This window comes from Ambystoma mexicanum, chromosome 14 (assembly GCF_040938575.1).
Source record: "Ambystoma mexicanum isolate Mex_15411 chromosome 14, UKY_AmexF1_1, whole genome shotgun sequence".
NCBI classification, from domain to species: Eukaryota; Metazoa; Chordata; class Amphibia; order Caudata; family Ambystomatidae; genus Ambystoma; species Ambystoma mexicanum.
The window spans coordinates 399,538,942-399,561,359 of NC_090940.1; the positions used below are offsets into that span (position 1 = coordinate 399,538,942).

Consider the following 22,418-nt stretch of genomic DNA (forward strand, 5'->3'; position numbering starts at 1 on the left):
TTGATACACAGTAATGAAAATACTATGTTTCAGGGAGTCGATGGAGCCTCATTCCGTGCTGTCTATGCGGATACAGAAAATATAGTCGTTGCAGCGCAAGAGGAAGGGGAGACATGCGGATACGTATCAGAGCAACAGCGTGCAGATGTTGAAGGTCGAGTCAAAAAAGTTGTAAAGAAAAGAAACCAAAATAAGGTTAGTTACAAACAGTTCATAACTTTAGAATTTTTTTTGTGCTGGGGACTATTTTATGTTTTTTTCCAGTCAATTGTCCTATACTTTATCTTGTGTTTAAACTGAACATCCCTTTTCCAATCTGTCCTCTAGTTACCCGTGGGCCTACGAACGATACATACACAGACAGTGAAGCGAATGAGAGATGTTGCTTGCCAGACCATTTACACTATGGAGGCTATGGAGGAACTATTAATTCAGACGCGGCGTGTTGAGACTCGGGATGCTCATGTCCAATGGCCAGAACATGAAATTAATGTGTCCGGAGAATCCAGCAAAGTTTTATTGGACCATTGCTACAGTAAGACCGCACCGCTGCAACAACATGATACTGGAAGTATTAAAGATAGCTCTGAACTAGTCGCAGATCAATTCACACAATATACACCCGCCAAAAAATTGCCACCAAAAAAGCTGTTGACATTGTTGTGTTCTCCCATCAATGTTGAGGTGTGAGGTAGCAGATATTGAAATGACAGAGAATGAACCAGCAGCAGCATTCACCGATGCATCAGAACTTGATAGCAGCGATATTTCTTTCAAATGTGGTGATATGTCCTCAACGTCACAGGCCGAATCAACTTTGATGCAGGATGACAGTCTAATGAAAGAGGGCAAATACATAGTATTCAACAGTTGTTTGATGGATATTATAAGTATGCTGAAATGTGGGCATTCCATCAGAGGGAAAGTATGTGGGAAGCCATTGATTCATGTGACTCGTCAAAAACAAGGCAGTAATGTCACAATACATGCCGCCTGTAGATTACATCATACGTTCTCATGGTCTGCACAACCGATGCTGGGGAAACTGCCAGCAGGCAATCTACTGTGTGCAGCTGCATCACTTTTTAGTGGCTCCAGTTTTAGAAAGTTAGAGTCTTTCTTTCAGTTTGTGGGACTCCATTTCATTTAAAAAACGCAGTACTACAAATACCAACATGATTATCTGTTTCCGGCCATTAGTGATGCTTGGAAAATTGAACAATTGTCTCTAGCAAGTACATTCGAAGGCAAACGATTCAGGCTAGCCGGCGATGGACAGTGCAACAGCCCTGGATTTTCTGCACCTACCACTTTCAGGACATGGATAGTAAGAAAATTGTGAGTTCGGTGGTCGTGCAGGTAACACAATGTACATCCTCAGTGGCCATGGAGAAACTAGGATTTATAAAATCAGTGGAATATCCACAATCGAGGGGAATGCACATCGACCTCATAGCCACGGACAGACACGTTTCAATTGCCAAGACAATGAGAGAGCAGTTCCCACATATTAAATATCAATTTGACGTATGGCATCTTGCTAAATCAATCAATAAGAAAATCTCGGCTGCAGGGAAAAAAAAAAGGTTTGGAAAGTTTTTCAGAGTGGTCCCAGTCTATCTGCAACCATCTTTGGTGGAGCTCCAAAACTTGTGAAGGGTCAGTGGAAATACTACTTGAAAAATGGCGGTCACTGATGCACCACTGTACCAACGTGCACCGCTGGTCAGAAAACCTACATTTCCACCAATGTGAACATGGCCCTTTATCCCCAGTGGAGGCACGGAAGAAGAAGTGGTTGAATCCATCTTCACCGACACACAATGCCATTGAGAAGATTGTTTTCGATAAAACTCTATCAAGAGATTTGAGGGGACTGACAGAATTCTGTCACACAGGAGGTTTGGAGGTGTTCCACAATATGTGCCTAAAGTACAGGCCAAAGCGCTTGCATTTCAGCATACAGGGCATGAGACATAGGACTCTACTTGCCGTGTGGGCCCATAACGAGAATCTCGGCCGTGAAAAATCTAGGACTAAGGGTAATGTAAGGATGCCTCGCTACACTAAGACCTTTTCAAAAATAAGTAAGCAATGGGTGATCAAACCAGTCTATGAGGAAATGGAGTTCGACTTTGTCAAAAGCCTTATTGTTGCTGTAATAGAGAAGCACAGATATGGAATTTTGAACGTTTCTGTGCAGAGCACTGATCCATTGCCACCCAACATTGCCACTCCGCCATGTCCACAAAAAGGAGAGTTGGTTGTGAAGTACAAATCCCGGTTTAAATAATTGTAATACAATTGTCTTTTTGTAAATACATTTTATTGTACAGTGTGCATACAAAGTACGCTAACCCTAACCCCTACCTTCACCATCCTGGGTGGGTGGCGAACAACCTGGGTGTCATCTTTGAATTCTCTCTCTATTCACCTCATATTGCTGACCTTGTCTATTTGTGTATGTATATATTTTTGTTGATGTAACTAATTTTCGCAATCTCTTATAAATGCTGGGCACTGTTAACCGAGGGGAGGCTTGCGTATTGCAAATAATAAAACAAACAAACAATAAATCTCACTTTCAAATCAACTGCTCGGGTACTTTATACTTTCACCTGACCTTCCCCAAAAAATTAAAAGTCTCAATAGTTATGGTTCTTTGGGGCTTCAAAGCTCGCAGACAACGAGGACAAAATTGGGGCCTTAGAACGCGCCAAGCGAGCCGTTGCAGATGAGAGAGAAACCAGTTCGCATTTGCACATTGAGGCGCACTACATAGATGGATTCGAAACTTCAAGTTCTCACAGATGGCTTTACTATGGGATGATGCAAAGAAAGAATGTATGCTAATTTCTAGTGAAGGCCAGCGGCTTTGATTTTCAGCTCGTGCCCTGAAGAGGCCCACAACTCGCACTGGCAGTATAAGGTTCTATTGTTTTTTGACCTTGAGAGACAGGGACCATGCTGAAAGAACTTCATTTGAAGGGGGGGTTGGGAGGTGCAATAACGTTTGAGACGATAAGGCAGAAAATTCTTAAACTAGACCGAGTCTCATGTTAGTTCAGTATACGACAAATCGTTGTCAAGAGCACAGTGGGATTTACGGACTGCATTACGCAGAGACACAATGGAAATTGCAAATATAATGTAAGTAACTCTTTAGACACTTTTATACCGGAATGAAGAATTCATGAATGGATGCATGAATAAATGATTGAATGAAGAGCTTTGAAAACGTTTGTGGGATCATCCTTGTGGCGGGCACATGGGCATGCAGGTCCACATTCCACACGCATGTAGACAAAAAGTCGTTTCTCATTGTGTACCAACCTCGATTTATTTAGTTAGTTTTCGCATTGATTTTAGAGCCAAACATACTTCATTGCACTATACTTGAAAGCAAATAGTTTCAGCTCGGCCGTAATAAATAAAATGAATAATATTAATAAAGATCGGCTGGCGAGACTAACTATAAATTTTATGTTTTCAAAATAGGTACATACTCCCGTTTTGCCCATGCCACCAGTTTCAGACACCGGCAGATGGTTTTTTTAACCGCCAGCTGCAGCATAATGTAAACAACTGCACAATCCTGATGATCTTATGGGACGATCGCCAAGGGCCCATAGGCTCTTACGCGGTACTAGTGGCTAGAAGCAACATATCAACCTTTACGCTGGCCTAGTGCCTACTTGATGGAACAGCCTTGCGGTTCAACGTGCGACAAAAGTGCCTCTTTGAACGAAAAGCAACACCCTGTGTACCATAAAGGAACAGCGCGTGACTCACAATAACATTTTAAGGATTTGCGGATAGAGATAAAAGAAAATAAATGACTTTCGGAGTTCATATGTCAATTGCTGAATGTTCTATAAACATTTAATGTCAAATAAATGTACTTTACCAAATTTACCGTGTTGCTGTTTGATTTTAAAGTACAGTTTCATATTCCAAATTGTGGCACGCTGTTTTCTGAGCTGATCTGTGTTGGTTTCCGGGTTCTGTGTGAAGTCGCATAGAAGACGACTGGGCGCGTTTGCCTACGCAGCACAGTAACATCACGGAGAGAGGCGGGGAATATGAATGTTTTGATAATGTCAGGCTCATGGGCGGGGGTTATGATTTAGTGCCGCAAAAGCAGGTCAGCCAGGGCGATGGGGGAAATGATAGGATTATCACAAAATGGCAGCTCCCTGGTGCCTGTTTTCGCTTGCGTTTAATGGACGAAAACTCGGGTAAGGTCCATAGGAAATTTTTCTAAAATCGAGCGACTTAGGCTTAAAAACACATGGCCGACCCATAGGGGCAATAAAACATTTTGACCAAACCATTCCTTTAAGGCTGGAATTTAAGGCTGCCAGGTAGCTACTTGCATGGTGAAGATGCTGTTTCACCACTTCAAGAACTAGATAGTTTACAGGTGCCTGCCAGTTACATGTCTATCTTCAACCGGCCACTGGGGCTTAGCATGTAGGTGCAGTGTTGCTGTGAATGTCGCTTTTGTTGCTGATGGGACCTGCAGAATTTCCAGAGCCTACACCCTCTCCGCCACCACTACCCCCAAACTGGTGCTGCTGAGGTGTCCACCTTGACTCGTCATCCGCAATGGTGAGAGTGCCTAGAAGAAGAGCCCAGTCCCTGTGAGTGGCCAAGATTCTGGAATTGGATGCAGATAGCCTGCACGGGATACAGACCACAGAGGCTCAAGCATGCAGTGACTGTGAGCAAGAAGGAAGCCTGGGAAGCCGGCTGCAGCGGAATCTGCAGAAGTGATTGAATTTAAAATAACACATGGAGAAATTACCGCATTTATTTACCCATTTTCTTCAAAATTTTGGGATATTTTACTAAGAAATAGGTGTCGGGGGGGGAGTTAGGGTAATAGTTAAGGTAGGGTGAGGAGGCGGTGCGGGGGGCCTCCCCCTGCATTATTTTTAAAAAAAAGACAGTAATTTCTCCATTCGATTATTTCATGGTAGTCCGGCTGCAGCACGGTGGTGTGAGCGAGCTGGGACTAGAGTAAGGTGAGCCGTCTACTTCCAGCACAATAGGGGGGCACACATGTGCGCCAACCCTTCTGCTGTAGTGGGGATTAGGAAGGAGGAAGGTATTGGGGTGGAGCTCGTGTGGGAGGTGGAGAACTAGTGGCAAATAACACATCAGTTACTCGTGTATCTGAGATTCCTCATTATTTATGCAAATACAGTTGGATTTGTGTTACCGTTAGTAAACAATCCAGATATAGGTATTTAGAGGAAGGCCAATCCTGAATCTCCGGGAAAGCACTGCTGCAAAGAGAGAGACGGAAGAGAGAAACCTGCCACCAAACCGGGGTGGGGTTCCAAGGGTTAAAATCGCGGCAAAAATGGCCGTGGACGCAAAATATCACGGCAAAAAGGCTGTGGTTTTGACGCTGCACTCCATGTAAAGGATGCAGAGGGACACCCCTGCAACCCCCAGACCCATTATACCATTTAAGGGAAGCTGGGGACACCCCGCAACCCACACTCCACTTAAATGGTATAATGGGGTACACCTTTACCGGGTCAAACCACAATATTTTTGCCGCAATTTTTTGCACAGGCGACTTGTTATCATTGCATACCCGCGGCGGGCTGGGCGTGGGCTTGCTTAAGTTCCTGTGCAGAGAAGACATAGCCCAACAGTTTGGGCTGCACCCTTCATAGGCAGGGCCTAGACTATTCTCTATGAGTTAGTCCTCTTATTTAATAGTAAAATGGTGGGATTAAAACCTGCTCAGAGGAATGTCCTTTGTTTATGATTGAAAGGTTTCCCCCATCGCTGTTTTGTGTACACCACAGAGGCCTCTATATTAACAAAAAAGCCCATTCGGAAAAGTCACCTTCTGTGGAACTGTTTATGAAACTATAGATAGCAATGTTCAATATCAGCTTGATGCTATAATGCACCTGCTGCAAGGCATGTCTGTTCAATTTACAAAATACTGCAGTGGGTCATGCCAGGTTTGAGGGAAACTACAGCCCCGAATCTTGTGTGCTTTGGCAAATAACTAGCTCGCTGCTTCCGCACTTGGCCAACTAGTGTCATCTAGGCAAATCATTCACCCTCTTTAGCTCTGATCGGTTACCTGCCTACATTGGAGGAGCCCTTGGAAACATGATAAAGACTGCGATTAAACACTACAAAGAAAACTGAAGCAGGACTATAACATGGTGGGTATTAGCATGGGTTAGGGACGACCCTGGTATACTGACCACCCAAACCACAGATTTGGTCTAGTATGTATGTTGATGGTGTCTCCTCTTTGCCCATATTGTGTGATGTTGATCAAATCACTTTTTTACATATTTACTATTTGGCCTAATTCCATTATTGCTGTCAAGTCGCTTTTAAGTAGGACGCCCTTGTAAACCTTCTAAAAGCAGATAAACAAAGTGAAACCAAGGACATCTCACTAGAGCAGGGATCTGCAACCTTTGGCTCTCCAGATGTTTTGGACTACAACTCCCCTGATCACTCACTATTTGTAACATCTGTCCCACACGCTTTCCACAAAGTCTTTAAAAAAGTACACAAAACATATTTGAATGCTCAGCAGACAGACCTCTTTTAGTGAATAGAATGCACCGTTTTGGTACTGATGTAGTGGTCATATCTTCATTTTCATCAATTTCATTCAGAATGTCTGGCTGATACCTGTGAGCGTGCCACTTCACTTTCCATTTCTGACCAACGAAAGTAAGATGATGCTACAGAGCTGCAGGTGACAGTATCTGATGATGAACCCCCCCCCTTTATGATCGGATGTAATGTCAACAACGTCGAGGGTCAAACAGTAGTAGTGTCTTTAAAACTAGAATAATCATACTTTTGTGGAGTTTTCCAAAGTTAAGAATGGTGCCACTTGAAGTTATTAATTATGTTGGCAAAATGTTTCACTTACTTTTTGGGATTTTGGAATTACGAATTTTGCTTCTATACAATTACACCGAAACAGTACTACATCGGTCGCCAGTCGAACTTGTGAATTCGCTCAGGTTCTTGAGTTCAGAGTCATGTTGATGGGAACGACCTGAAACCCCTTCTCCCTCTCATCCAAAATAGCGTGAACACTCTAGGGTAAATCAAGCACGGGATGCAAGGCCCATCTCAACAGTGTTTGGGGCTGGGGGCACGGACAGTCTTGGGCCCTCTGAGAACCAACATCCCCCCTCATCCAGCAAAATGAAGGGATTACATACCTCGAGGCAAAGCAACAGAAACTCATCTAGGCTTTCAATGGATTATGTAGTTGTTAAACAAATGTAAACATTACACATCTCTATGACCATGATCACATTCACCCCCACTCCCAGTCTCGAAGGGATTACAGAAGACAGCCAAGCAGAGATAAAATGTCTGATTGACTCACTGCAAGCTAGAAGCAGTATGAGTCATGATGTTGCTGATTGGCTTCTGTGTGAGGCAGGGCAGCACCAGTTTAGCAGGGGGCAGAGCCATCTGAACAGAACCCAAGCTGGCCCACCCATCCAGCTGTCATTATCGTTTTATTCACGTCATCCTGTCTACGCACTGCTGCCAGTGCACCACCAGCAGTGAACTTGTGGCCCCCATCAGAGAGAGAGTGTATATCCAGACATGGGTCCCTTGCACCCTGCGCCAAAGGGAACTAAGCTGCACCTCACTGAGAAGAGGCCCAACAAGGCTGAAACATGTCTGGGGTTGCTTGTGTTTCCGTGCAGAGGAGACCTGGCCTAGCAGTTTGGGCTGGGCTGCTACCATTGGTGGCACTACCTGACTGATTTGCATATGGCTGGACGGCTTTTGCAATGGCATAGATGGGCTAAAGAACGGCGGTGTGAAAGGTTGTCCAGAGCAATGCCAGTGGTTCAGATTCATTCAAAACCTTCCACCCATCACTTTTGTCGTTATAGTTTGTCTCACTATGTGAGAGAGGGTATGCCCAGACATGGATCCCTTGCTCGCTGCGCCATAGAGAACCAAGCCGCACCTCACTGAGGAGGCCCAACAAGGCTGAAACATGGCTGGGGTTGCACGTGTTTCCATGCAGAGGGGGCCTGGCCTAGCATTTAGGGCTGGACTGCTACCATTGGTGGCAGTACCTGACTGATTTGCATATGGCTGGACCCCTTTTGCAATGGCGCAGGTGGGCAAAAGAACGGTGGTGTGGAAGGTTGCCCAGAGCAATGCCAGTGGTTCAGATTCATTCAAAACCTTCTACCCATCACTTGTGGTTATACCCCATCAGAGAAAACCAATTGGTTGCCATTCTATGGTGAGGGCTTCTTCGGCACAGAGGGGAGCAGCAACGTTTTTTTTTAATGTGTCTGCAGGCACAGTGTTCCACCCAGGCCCGTCCGCCCATCCAGGCAACCCAGCATTTCATAATCAAAGCAAAGGAATCATCATGTTTTCTGGCCTAGTGACCTGGCCAGCAGGCACTGCGAAAAATACAGAATTAATAATATATATGCTGCAAATGGGCTTCGCTTCCCCCTCAAAGCCGGGCTCCAGTGGCAGCTGGGCAATTTTTTAACTGGACGGTTCTAAATATTAGTCACAAAGAAATGAAAGCGACGGAGCCTAGCGAGGTAGCCCAAACCAACCAACAGAGGTTAGGCGGTTCTCCCGACGAGAAAATGTTTTGAATAATAGATAAAAGTGGTCTATTGTACAGCACACGTTCTGTGAAAAATTGGGTAAAAATCCAAACAGTTTACCACCTGTGTTAATGGGGTAACACATGAAAGAATCCAATAGATGCAAGTCACCAACAGTGCTCAGGAGCATTTTTCGAAAGCATTTTTATTTTGCCTTTCCCCCACAACATATGCCAGTATAAAACATGTTCATGTTGGCTGTGCCCATACATTTCCATGCTGGCTGCACATACACATGCGAGTGTTCACATATAAGTACATACTCATGTTTGCTTTGTGCATAATGCCAATAATAATACCATAAGAAAACATGTCCAAGCTGGCTTTGTCAATACATGCCAGTACCTGTACACAGGAAAATAGTCCTGTTGGCTTTGCCATAAAAAATGTCATGCCACAATAAGAAAGATTGTCTGACATGTAATAAAAGGTATCATGTTTGCTTTCGGATAAAGGCCCAGTACAAAAATGTCATCCCACAGTAAGAAATGGCTAGACTGACTATACTACAATGCCAGTCCAGCCACGTAACATCACTTATCATGCTTGCTTTATGATAGAAGCTCAGTAAACAATGTCATTGCACAGTAAGAAATTGCTATACTGGCAACACTAAAATGCAGGTCTAGCAACGTAATAACACTTATTATGTATTGTAAGTGTTGTTATGTGGCTAGACTAGACTGCATTGCTGCGGCCAGTCTGGATAAATTTTCTGACTCTGGCATGGCATTTTTACTGGGCATCAAAGTTAAAGCTAAAACGTTAATGCGCAGCAAAAAATGCATCCCCAAATCAGATTTAGGGGTGCAGGGGAAGGAGGTTCCCACAAATCAGAGGCCCTTTAACCAGCGAGCTTCTGATCGATTCATCCCCAAATCAAATGTGCGCTCATCAGCACAGTGATCGGCGCTCACCGTGCTGGTCAGCAGGACTCTGATTTGGGGGCCTCCCTCCCCCGTACTCCAAAATCAGAGACCCGAGAGTGGGCCACTGATTTGCGGATGTGCGGAGGGTAGTGACCATTTTTCACAAACCCATATATGCACATTCATGCATGCATCCAAATGCACTCTCAGCCAACATACACATGCTTGCACGGATTTCTTTTTTCCATATCTGCAACCGCGACCCAGAATCCACTCTGCCAGTGCTCGCCTGCTCCTGTGCAACATGAACAAGAACAAGGAAGCCGGGAGTGCTTAATAATTCCTGCACATGCATGCAGGAGCCAGAGCATCTCCTGGAGGTCACTCCAACAGCTCTGAATGTGCAGGGAGGCAGAGGAGTGCCCCCTCACACACTGTGTTACCGCCAGCCTGCATCCCAAGTGGGCAATGCAAGGCTTGGGAAGCAAAACGCCCCATGCTGCCACGGGCCATTGAGTATGTGCGCTGGGGTACAAACTGTCAAAGGTAAACCGCATTTCATGTTTGACAGTTCAAGCCAGCCCCAGAAACACTCCCTCAGCCACAACCAGCCACTGCGGGAGTGATTAGTGGTAGCTTATCCCAAATGGGTGGGTAGATGGCCTGTCACCTATTATAATTAGTTATTTATAGCACGCTTAATACACAGAGGTTTAAAAGTGCGGACCTGGGGATCGAACCTGTGTTTCTCCTTGTCGTCTTGCTTCCAAGGTGAGCGTGTTGCCCCTGAACTATCCTCCCGAGACTCAATGATCGATGAGCCACCACTGCTTGCCCCTGTTCCCTCATATTGGGGGCCCATGGGATGTGCCCTTTTTGCCCACCTATAAAGACGTCTCTGACTGCATTTCCATTTCTCTCCATGATTTGAGGTTGAATTGGATGCATATCTTAATGAAGCAGACTTTGCGGAGTTTGGTGCAGAGTTTGCAGCAGTTTGACAGTCTCTGGTGCACCCCAACGGTCACCAACGTTGAACCCCCATTGTTGCTGAAGAGGACTTTGAATTTCCTGGGCACTACAGCATTAACGGTGAGCCATGATAATACATCACAACCTTGCCCGCATGTTTATCTAATTGACTTCCTCCTTCTCCCTCTGGCTGCCACTCAACTAAGAACTGTTGAAAACTGTTGAAACTATTTGGGGCTTCGGTGATACTTGCAGCGGCTATTTTATTACAGTACATTTTGAAAATACCTTCGACCACACTCCCGTATGTTTATCGCAGTAAGTGTTAAGGGGTCCTAAGAAAGGGGTGACAGGGGGTTTCATGCCTTTGAACCCCTTTCTTGTCTGCTTTGGGTGGAAAAAAGAAGGCATCGCCTACTGAAAGGGTCCTGCCATAAACTCAGCCTGGGTTTGACCTTTTGTCTACAAGCAAGTGATTTGCAAGTGATTTGCAATATGCATGATCTCAGGATCGGAGTATGATATGAATCACCTTCAACTCAACCAATAACAGAGGCTGAAATGTTGACCGCCATAAATCTACCCCTTCCTCCCTCACCTAATGAAAGGGATTCGTGCCAGCGGACTGATGAGCAGCCCGGATTAGGTGATAATCGAAATGAATTCTAACTGAATGAAATAGCAAAAAAAAGCAAAAACAAGAGGAGGAATCTAATTACTTCTTTTTTCTCGCAGGCTGGAAATACTAATGAGGAGTTCCCAAAAGAAGCCGCCAACAAGGGAACCCTCTGAGAAAAAGCACAAAAGCCATTAAAACCTAAATGTACCTTTACACAACTTGAAAAGGAAATAGATCCTTATCATCGGGCTGAACAACCGCTGGTGGGAGGGAAATAAAATGTCCGCATCGATTTGAATATGGATGATACTCCACCGGATCTGACTTTATCATCTAACATCCCATATTCAAACAGTGACTCTCATTCAAGATATTAATTTTTTCGAATCACCTCCACCCGTTTCCCCTACACTTCTTCCACCTAGATGACCTTCGGCTGACATGCAAGGAATGAGAGAGGGGTATCGGGCAGACCGCGACAAACTGTTTACTGAAATCAATCAAGTTCTTTGAATCCTGATATCGCTTTATGAAAATATTCAAGCGGAAACAAAAGCTCATTTGGTGATGCTGGAGTCACTCTCCTTTAAATATGACCATAAGAATTTACACTTGGCTGCTAAAGAAGTTCTCCTCTTTAACAATTAAAAACACACACTAACAAGAGGAGAATTAGAACCGCTAAGTAAGATGGAAGTGGTGGCAAGCCAAGAGCAATATGAAGTGAAACAGGTATGTGTATACGGTCTTTTGGATCAAGTGCCAGGAATTATAAAAGGGTCAAAATCATCTCAGGCGATCAGAGAGCAGCAAATAATACTGGGACCAATAGTCATGACTCCTTCTGGACTAAGCCAGCGCTCCCTAAGTTCACTTGAACCATATCCTGTAAAACAAAAAGAGGATGCCCAGGGAAATGGAGGATTGCATTTGGGTGGATGAAATCCCACTTGCTCAAGAGACTGAGCCCCTTCAACCTTCTGGGTGCATTCTTAGATGGAAAACCAAAAGGGGTTGATGTAGAAAAAAATCTAAAAATAAATCATCTAAACAGGTAAACAAACAAGTTGCACAGAACTTTCTGTGCACCTTATTGGCGCAACCTACAATAAAAACTGTGTTGTCAAAACCGCTGACTCAAGCAATCGGGGCACCTTCTAAAACAAACAATATTGCTTCAACCTCACAGGGGAATGGAGAGAGGGTGATAGTCCTTACATTGGGTCCTTCTGATGTTATAGCTCTGAAACCCTTGCACCAGTGCTTTGTAGCAACACATTTGATCACTGACTAGCAGCACATGTCTGTCATGTCCCAGCACGATCTTACAGTAAAATAAACATCGGGATCACACACAGGGCCCAGCCGGCAAACTTGGGTCCCAGAGAAGAGAGACAACATGGACTACAACATTCGTTATATGCAAAGGATATCCTGACTTTAAGGAATGTATTGAAAGAAAAATTGGGTACTCCCTGTTTTTTTATTTTCGGGGGATCAATCTTGAAAGAATAGGGAGAGCATTTAGACACTAGAGAAAACACCTCAAGATTGATTACCCCTCTATTCATCCCCTGTAGTTTAACGGGTCTAGAAACATGTATTTCTACTTCCCTTTCATCCAGTAGAAAAACAGGATCTCCATGAAAGTTACATTCTCAAAAACTTAATTGTATTGATTTGTGAGAATAACATTTCAAATCTAAATATCGAACACATGATAAAACAAAACGACCATAAGTGCGAACAAAAGGGCTTAGTAGGTGACATTGGTTAGTCTCCACCATTGTAATCCATACATATTGTGTACTAATAGAGACTTAAATGGTAAACTAATTATTAACAGTCTTCATCGTATATTCAGTTGGGTATTCTCAACCTAATATATGTCACATGTCATTGTTTGAAGACCTCTAATGGGGTATTCTAACATGAGTAGATGAAGCTTGGTATTAATGCTTCTTCAAAAGTCGACATATGTTTCGGCCTTCATTGTCCATATTGCACTATATCTAGTGCTGTTGGTGTGCTGTTTGTTGAGGCCACTTCCGGGACAAATTACTTTGAATTAAGAGATCAATTCTAACCCAAACGTTCTTGTGGTCATTTCCACTCTAAAAAAATGTAAAAGCCAAATTGTCAAGAACTTTGCTTAAAATGTTATTTTAAAACTTTCCTTGGAGATGCCGTCTAGACATCCTTCTATTAAGTGTTTGATGTGCACTGACCTGTAGAACAACTCTGTTCTGGGACTTGAGCTTGATTATGACCGACTTGTTTATTGTAGTCTGTCTCTTCAGGGGCCATGCACCTATCTATTAAATAGCAACAGCATCGCATCAGTGTGTCTATTTTCTTTTATGCACACTGGTTAATCTTTGGTTGTGAATATTATTTGAGTTTGTAGGTTAATGGCTCACCTGCTATTTGGTTGAGTAAGCAAAACATTGCTTTCTCGATTTCTTTGTTATTATTTTCCACCAGGTTTTTTTCCATAGACCTTTGAAACTGGAGAGGGTGATAAAAACTCAAGCCGCTTTGATCAAAGCGGCTGCTCACAGTCTGATACGATCGAGATATAATACTCATAGCAAACTTTCTCCAGAACTGTAAATTACCCATGCGAATGAACAAAAGGCAATAATAGTGCATGTACTCTCAACATAGATGGAATTAAAACTCTGTAAAGAGAGAAGTTAGTAAATATCAGTATCCAGAATGACAACCTTTCTGCAGCGATCACGTGCCGCACGATGTGTCACGTGACCGCATGCACAGTATGAAGAAACACGGCAACTTGCGCTCGCGAGCACGAATCTGCACAGACGCGTCTGGCAGATGCCAAGGAGGCCACAACATACACAGCTCTCCATCGAAAACCCGGTAAGAGACTACGAGAACAACAAGATATACATAAGCGTGCACAATGCAAACATATTGAGGAGTGAGTAGGCATGTTTATAATGGATGTGACCAACTATTATAAGAAGGTCATACAACAGCACCATATAAAGAAAACACAATTGCCACAAAACAGATAAGTTAAAATGGCCAGAATCATATGACATAAACGTGATATTTTGGTTGAATGTCGGTGTAGTTTATACTGCTTGCAATAAAAGTAGCCCTATCCACAGATGGTTTGAGGAACAACTTTAAGCAACTGTTGCCAAAACAAGATGGCACGTCCCATTAAAAGAAAAAACGCTGGTAGAAAATAATAACAAAGAAATCGAGACATCAATATTTCGCTTACCCGACCAAACAGCAGGTGAGCCATTAACGTACAAACTCAAATAACATTCATAACCAAAGATTAACCAGTATGCATAAAAGAAAATAGAAAAACTGATGCTATTGGCATTTAATGGGTAGCTGCCGGACCCCCGAAGAGACAGATTACAATAAACAAGTCAGTCACAATCAAGCTCAAGTCCCAGAACAAAGTTGTTCTACAGGTCAGTGCACATCAAAGACTTAATAGAAGGATTTCTAGACAGCATCTCCAAGGAAAGTTTAAAAAAATGTTTTAAGGGAAGTTCTTGACAATTTGTCTTTGACTTTTTTTTAGAGTGGAAATGACCACAAGATCGTTTGGGTTAGAATTGAACTCTTGATTCAAAGTAATTTGTCCTGAAGATGGCCTCAACAAATAGTACACCAACAGCACTAGAGATAGTACAGTTTGGACAGTGAAGGCCGAAACATATGTCGACCTTTGAAGAAGCATTAATACCAAGCTTCATCTACTCATGTTAGAATACCCCATTAGAGGTCTTCAAACAATAACATGTGACATATACTAAGTTGAGAATCCCCAACTGATATACGGGGAAGACTTAATAATTTGTTTCCCATTTAAATCTCTATTAATACACAATATGTATGGATTACAATGGTGGAGGTCAACCAATGTCACCTACTAACCCCATTTGTTCGCACTTATGGTCATTTTGTTTGATCATGTGTTTGATATTTTGATTTTAGATGTTATTGTCACAAATCAATAAAATTGCAAAGTTTTTGAGAATGTAACTTTCATGGAGATCCTGTCTTTCTACTTGATGAAAGGAAAGTAGAAATACATGTTTCTAGACCTGTTGAACCACAGGGGATGAAGAGAGGGGTAATCAATCTTGAGGTGTTTTCTCTAGTGTTTAAGGAATGTATGCAAGCACTCGGTCTTGGAAGACTCCCCTTTGTTATCAAATAGGGAAATCCATGAAAGGGGAGGACTTATAAGACAGCCAAAGGGGACCTAAAGAACTACATCATCCCTTAAATTCACAATGGCAAAGGCGGAAAGAAATGTCTGCATCAAGTCCGTTGAACATCTTAATTAAAAGTGTAATGGCTGATACACCTCTATAACATTGAATCGAACTAACATTCTACTTCTATTACGTGAGGTACCAGCTTTGGTGAATGTGAGTACTAAGAATCTGGACAGAATATTCTTTCCACAGTGGGGTAGAACTGATAGAGTTGTGTTGTATTTAAAATCAAATACAAAAAAGGTAGCAGGTGCCCCTCTCCAGAAAGAACATGGCATGATAACCTGTTCTGTGTTGTTTATCCATGGGCGTAATTTTAGGGGGGCACGGGGGTGTTTGTCCCCCCAACTTTCATGGTACACCATTTTGTCCCCATTAATTTGGCTGGGGCACCTTTTTTTCAGCTGTCATGCCCCCCCCCAACATTTTCATCAACGTTACTCCACTGTGTTTATCCACTTTCAGAGTCTGCAGCCATCGCTTTTTACTCACTGTACTTTTCACAAAGGAGGAATATCCATTTGCATACTAGTCTTTGTCCCCCCACAAGGGCAGTCCAGCACGAAATGCCAGGCAAACCTCCTTTGAACAAGAGTACCAGCAGAACCCCTAGACATGTGTTTCAGCCTTGTTGGGCCTCATCGGTGAGGTGGATCTGTGAGAGATTTTTTCCACCAAAATGTAGATGGTGGGTGTGGGTCAGGCAAAATTGGTGGAGGTGTGGTGGGCATTCTGTGCAGGGTTTGCAACATAGCCTGTGGTAAACAAATTGAGAAAAAAGCTAAATAAATTCAAGCAGTTTTTTTCGAGCAATCGACATACAGCCTTCCATTTTCATTCTAATAGTCAATACATTATCCTGCACATCACCTTGCAATGAGGCACATTTCAAATCCTTGGCAATTTAAGACCCCCCTCATCTATTAACATGCCAAATTCGATCTCTCTGTTGAGGCTTCACTCTCACACCTGTCATCATACCCCCACACTTGCAAAGGGATACACGCTCAATTGATTTGGCCATTGGGCACTGATTCAAAGAGGGTAATCATTTCTCGGTTTTGATTATGATACCATGGAAAATCTTTTAGTGGGCTTCAGGAATTACAATCTGAATGGAGAGGAAAAATGCACTGGCATTCTTTTTTTGATTATTTATTTTTACTAACAATGTGTGCATTTTACAACTCCATGCAAAGACATTATAAGGCCAATACTTGTCAAGGAATTTCCCCCTCTGACCCCATAGAAAAAACTATAATGCAGAGTTAGTACATGTCCAGAAATGTACCCCATATCTTCTCAAAATAACCAAATGATTTCTTCCGGCGATAAATCAACCTTTCCATGTCAGACAGTTTTAACATTTCATCCATCCAATCATTCACCTTTGGAGCCAATCTTCATTTCCAGCCTCTTAATATCACTGGCATTCTTGGCTTTCCACGATTTTTATCTGACTTGGGTTCTGCTTGAAACCCAGAAAATGGTTACTCTTAGTTTATCTGGGGAGTTGAAAAACTAGCAACAGGATATCAATTCTTACCAGGATACCATGTTCAGACCATCATCCCTTAAAGCTACTAGCAAATGTAGCTAAGGTCCAGATAAGGCAAGAGTTGGCAAACACCAGCAAAAGCTAGACGCACTGACAGCGAGAGCCCTTTGCCAGTCCTTACATACCAAAATCAAGGCTGTGTTCCGCTAAGAGACTTGGAGGCTGGTAGCAGTGCTCATGATGGGAATGCTCCAAAACCAGCAATCGGTTATACAGTAGATAAGGGTGAAGGGAGCACCTGCCCACCCCTGCTCCAGGCAGCATATTGAAATGGGGCGGATGTTCCATTCCTGACATGGTTCCTCCAGCTGGAAGGACAGCCTCGGATGATAGTTCTTCTCCCAGCGCCTCTCATCATGTGGAATAGCTGGCGTTTGTCCCAATCAAAATGCTCTGAAATTGTGTGTCCAATCTGGGGGCTGAAATGGTCTGTACGCGCAGATTGGGCGGTGTGCACTTCTTTCCAGCAAACCACGCACTCAATTCTCGGTCACTCTGATTGGCTGGTTCCTCTGAGTCCATGCACTGCCCGTTTTATAACGCAAGTGACATTTTCAAAATGTGGCTCGGTTGGATAGTGCGGAGCACCCACCCGCTCCCAACAGAAGAGTCTAAAGGCAGCTTTCCCCACATGTCCCAGAAAAGGCGTTCCCACCAGTGATCCCTGATGTGCGTCCCCATCCTATCCAGCTAGACTAGGCCACACAGTCCTCTTACCTTGAACAGTATCTCCGTGGTCATGGTAAAGCCGTGGGTTATGATGGGCTCCTCCTCCGGAGGCTTTCCCTTCCAGCAGTCCAGTTCCACACATCGGCAGCCAGACAGAAGGGTCTGGCGATACATTTCGGGAGAGGAGATTCCAGAAAATTGACCAGCTAGAAGAGATGAAGCACAACATGGTCACTGATCATAGCTAGGGCACGTATGAGAATCATCAGCATTGAGTCGCTTGCCCCATGACATCCAGGGTTTCAGACCTGGCAGAGACTAATGCATAGTTCCTTATTGAAGAATTCTTCTCAGCCTTCAATTGTCCTCTCAAGAACGTAGGTGCATTAGCAAGCTGACGTTAGTATTGTTTTTCCAACACTAGTACTTTTCAAAGCTTCCTGTGCCGCGATCCCATTACAGAGATGTATATGGAACGTACATTAAAACCGTGGTTGGCCAAATGTTATGTTGTACTCAATTATACTATTTAGTTATTATCAATAATAATAATACATATAATAATAGTAGTAAACATTATTATTACAATAATTGCAACACTTATTATTACTTCTACTATTTGGTCTTATATAGCATTTCGCAAAGTCTTAAACTGGCTTCTTAGGGCTGGTATGATAGCAGATATTACTCAACTTAACACATAGGCCCTGATTCATGGGAGTGTTTTATAATGGCACAATCCCGTAGGACAACGTTCCATGAAGAAATGAGGGGCATTCACAAATAGAAGCTCATCTTCCCGTTGGATGACAAAGTTCACCTCATAACAAGTTATGCCTTGTTTATACAGTGCTGTATCAGTTGCGAAACAATTGCTGTATCGATTGTATTGTCGTGGACAACCAATGATTGGCTGCAGGCCAGGCTGCGTCAAACCTCAATTTGGAGGCACAATCATTTGTTTGTCGTGCTTGAGGCTGCTTTTGTGGTAACACTACATATTATCCTCACCAAAAATATCGCTGTATATATGGTCGTCTTGTACGGCCATGAGCAATATTTTTTGGGGGGGGTCATTTTTGGGGGTTTTGTGAGCGGGGGTGGCAGGGGTGTCCCCTGCTCCTTTAAAAATAATGCAAGGGTTGCCGGGGTGTCCCCCGCAGGTTCCATGCCTTAATATCGCTGCAAAAATATGGCAATATATTTGTATGGTGATATTTTTGCAGGGATATTAACCCATGTCATTGCTGTTTGTGTTGTTCCTGCGTGTAAGGCTGTTGCAATAACCCAATACAATGACTGTAGTTTAGCAAGACACAGCCCAAGAAATAGTGTAAAGTTCAGCATAAGAAATTAGAAGGAACTGACAAAGAATGATTCCATGTCTTAATGAATAAGGTTCAGGAAGTGTAGAGAAGCACCACTCACATCACTAGTCCTTGAGGTAACATTTAAAGAGCATGATGCTTAAAGGAAAACATGCTGGCACACTGAGAATTAAGAATAAAGCTACAGTCAGTGTAGACAGGAGCAGGAATGCTGCAATGTGTCTCTAGCCTCAGAAATAACAATGCCATGTCTTCCATGGAGGTTCAACATCCAGTTTATGGACCCACAAAGCCCTCTTTAGTAGTTTCCCCAAATTATTCTGCCCCCTCAGCTGTCACCACGTGCCGATTTTCAGTACACACGTTACTCCTCCGGGGTCTGCTTGCTCGCCATTATATGGACTGGTCATCTGATGAAATTGCAGGATTCTCACTAGCCGTTGTCTGTGGTCATGCCCTCTCCGCACGGCCCTTCTAGAAGCTCTTAGGCCCACCACCAGGATAACACGCAATGAAGCAATATAGATGTCTGCTTCAATATCCTGGATCCCTCATCACTGGGCTACGGTGTCATCTATGTGACCAGTTGTAATGCTTTGTGCCCTGTAGACTGGGCAATGGTCTGTTCCTATCAGTCTGTGCATTCTTACGCAGACACCTCTTGCCAACTTACCAAACAGTAAACTCCAGTGAGGATTTCAGGATATCCAGCCTGAGCATTCATGAGACATATTTCACTTTCATTAATTTAAGTGTAGATTATTTCTATTCTTCTTGGTCATTTTGTAAACCAGAATAGATTTTATAATTCATCGGGTTAATGAATCCAGACTTAATTCCTAAAATCTTTGTTTGGGAACATTGGCCTGTACATTTGGTTCCTGCCACAAATTATTACTGTTTCCTACCTGGAAGAATATTGTAGCCTGTATACATTTTTTTGTTTGGGCAATTAGGTGGCACTTTAGGGCCACTATAAACCGAAACAGTTGCATTAGAGTACAGATAGGGAGAAATGGCATATGAGCAGGGACACACAGCTTGTAGGTGTTGTTTGGTTTTTTGCCCATCCATTGAATGCCCATGGCCCCCCTACTCCCTATATTCTTTCCCACCCAGTTTCTGCCCCTCCCTGCCCAAAACAACTTCTCATGGGAACTAAATGAGCTGGCTTTATTCAAGCTGTACCATCACACCTTGCAATCGAATTGTCTGTCAGTGTTTTCTCAAAGCAGTCTTCCTAGAGTTAATGACTTAATTGGAGTTGTAAATCCGCAGCTGGTGTAATAAAAAAGTCTTAACCAGGCTTGCCTTCAGCTCCTCGATTTATAAGCACAATGCATGTCATTCTACAAACATTGGCAAAATCAACGATTTTGGCTTGCGTACAAGTATTAATCATTTGCCAGGCACTGCTACTAGATGCCCAGGTACTTGCCATTTTGCACCTGCTACCATCAATAACCAGGTAATATCACTGTGGCAGTGCATGGCAAGTGCCTTTCCCATGCCTACACAATAGCCCAAACTGTTGGTATTGCCAATGCTTGCTTAAAACCTGCAAGGGTCCCAGCTGCGTGTCCATGCTTCATGGCATGACTCCCAACCAGATCTTATCTGCACAAGGAGACTGAGGTAACTGCTGGTTGTACAATATATTCAGCTCAGGGGTGGGCTGGCTGGGAACTCTGGGTAGCCCTCTGCACCCTGGGTTACTTTTGTGTGGTGTATTCTATTTTATTTCTAAACTATCTCAAAGGAAAAGGGTTGGGCTTGGTGAGAATGTGTAATATGGGGCCATTTACAAATTAATATGCTACTCTCAAGTGTCACCACCTCAACCTTGGCACCATACAAAAGAGTGCAGTAAGCCGCCACCAGACTAATAATCGCTGCAATCAGGAAATATGACCACATCCCTTAGTTTATGTAGAGACTCTCTTTTCAGCATAAATGTGGACCATCTCCCAGCATGTTCAGCCATTGGGAATCTGGCAACAAATTGTATCGAGACATGTGAATATATATGTATATATTCATATGTCTCGATACAATTTGTTGCCAGATTCCCAATGTGTGTATATATATATATATATATATATATATATATATACATATACATATATTTAATTGTATATCCTCCATTGTCTTATACAACTTAGGTAGGATATACATATACTGATGAGGCTTTTATGATGTGGAGTTGGGTCTCTATTTTTATTTTGCCTTCATCAACACAGATAAGGTCACATGTTCTGCTTTAACAGGCTCTCAATTGCACTATGCATTTATGAATTACGGCACTATTCTGCTGATATATTCATTTTATTCTGAGACTGCATGTAGTCTTACCTATATAATGAGCATCTAATCTTCCTGGGATTTGCACACTTTGAAAGCTAACCTGTTCTATCACAAACCACTTTACCTTGCACCATTTATGGCTTTTCTTTTCACTGTGAAAGGTGTTAATGCTTCATAGACCATAGAGTCTGAGAGCACTTTTTATACATATCATGTACACAGGGTCTGTTGATTGTTGTGTGATTAAATGCCTAGAAGGGCACACAACGCATTGCTGGCTACCTCTCTGACTGATCTTTTTACTGAAACTCAAACTTCAATAAAGATGTCTATTGGACGGATTCTGTCTTTAATTCTGCTTGAATTCTGCTTCCTTTACTGTGCGACCCTGTCACAGCTGGTATCTTTTTTCTCTTTCAACTATATAACAGGGCCTGCAGTAGCGGCCCTGTAGTTATGGTTAAGTTGCTCAACCCATAGGAAGAGCACTTTTTGGGTGGCTTATAACTTTGCCCGCCCCAGAACAAATCCTCACAAAACTTTGCAAAAAAGTTATATGGCCCTGTCAGATTGATCCTGCGAAATTTGGTGAGGTTTCATCAAAGGGGCAGGGGGCAAAGTTATAGGTGGGGTCCCAAAATGTGTGTTTTTTCCCATAGACGCAATGGAAAATACATTTTGATCAAGTCTACAGCCCAAGCCACCAGATGGATTTTCACCAAATTTGTGGCAGGAGCGGCCGCTTGGTTCTAAAAGCATGCTTTTGTAAATTTAATGTAATCGATCCAGTAGTTTTTAAAAAAATTACCAAAAAGTTGGTAAACAAAATCTGTGATATCTGGGTTCGGTCCGCAGTCTTATTTACCTGTTCGGTCTGCGGACGGGCCTCTGATTGGTCCAGAGGGCGAGTTATGTCCACAGACATCATACACGCCTGCTGATTGGTCAATAAAAATTGTGAAGTGTGTCAGATTTTGGGAACGCCCGCTATGTTGGATTCGCGGACAGGTGGCGGTTCTGCGAACATCAAGTTAGAAACATTAAAAAACACAACATTGCACTTGTCAAACTAATGAAACAATCTATGGAGAGGTGAGAGGTGATGAGGATGGGATGGGATATGGCCTTTAAGCCATAAAAATTGCGTTTTTCTTCTCCG

General features: G+C 43.1%; 1 protein-coding gene across 1 annotated transcript in view; it reads right to left on the reverse strand.

Moving 5' to 3' along the window:
* PLCB2 (phospholipase C beta 2) overlaps positions 1-22,418 on the reverse strand; it is a 1,211,696-nt gene that overhangs the window by 506,768 nt on the left and 682,510 nt on the right. The window contains exon 11 of the mRNA XM_069637528.1: positions 17,676-17,833. Coding sequence (XP_069493629.1) covers positions 17,676-17,833 — 158 coding nt within the window. The remainder of the gene's footprint in view (positions 1-17,675; positions 17,834-22,418) is intronic.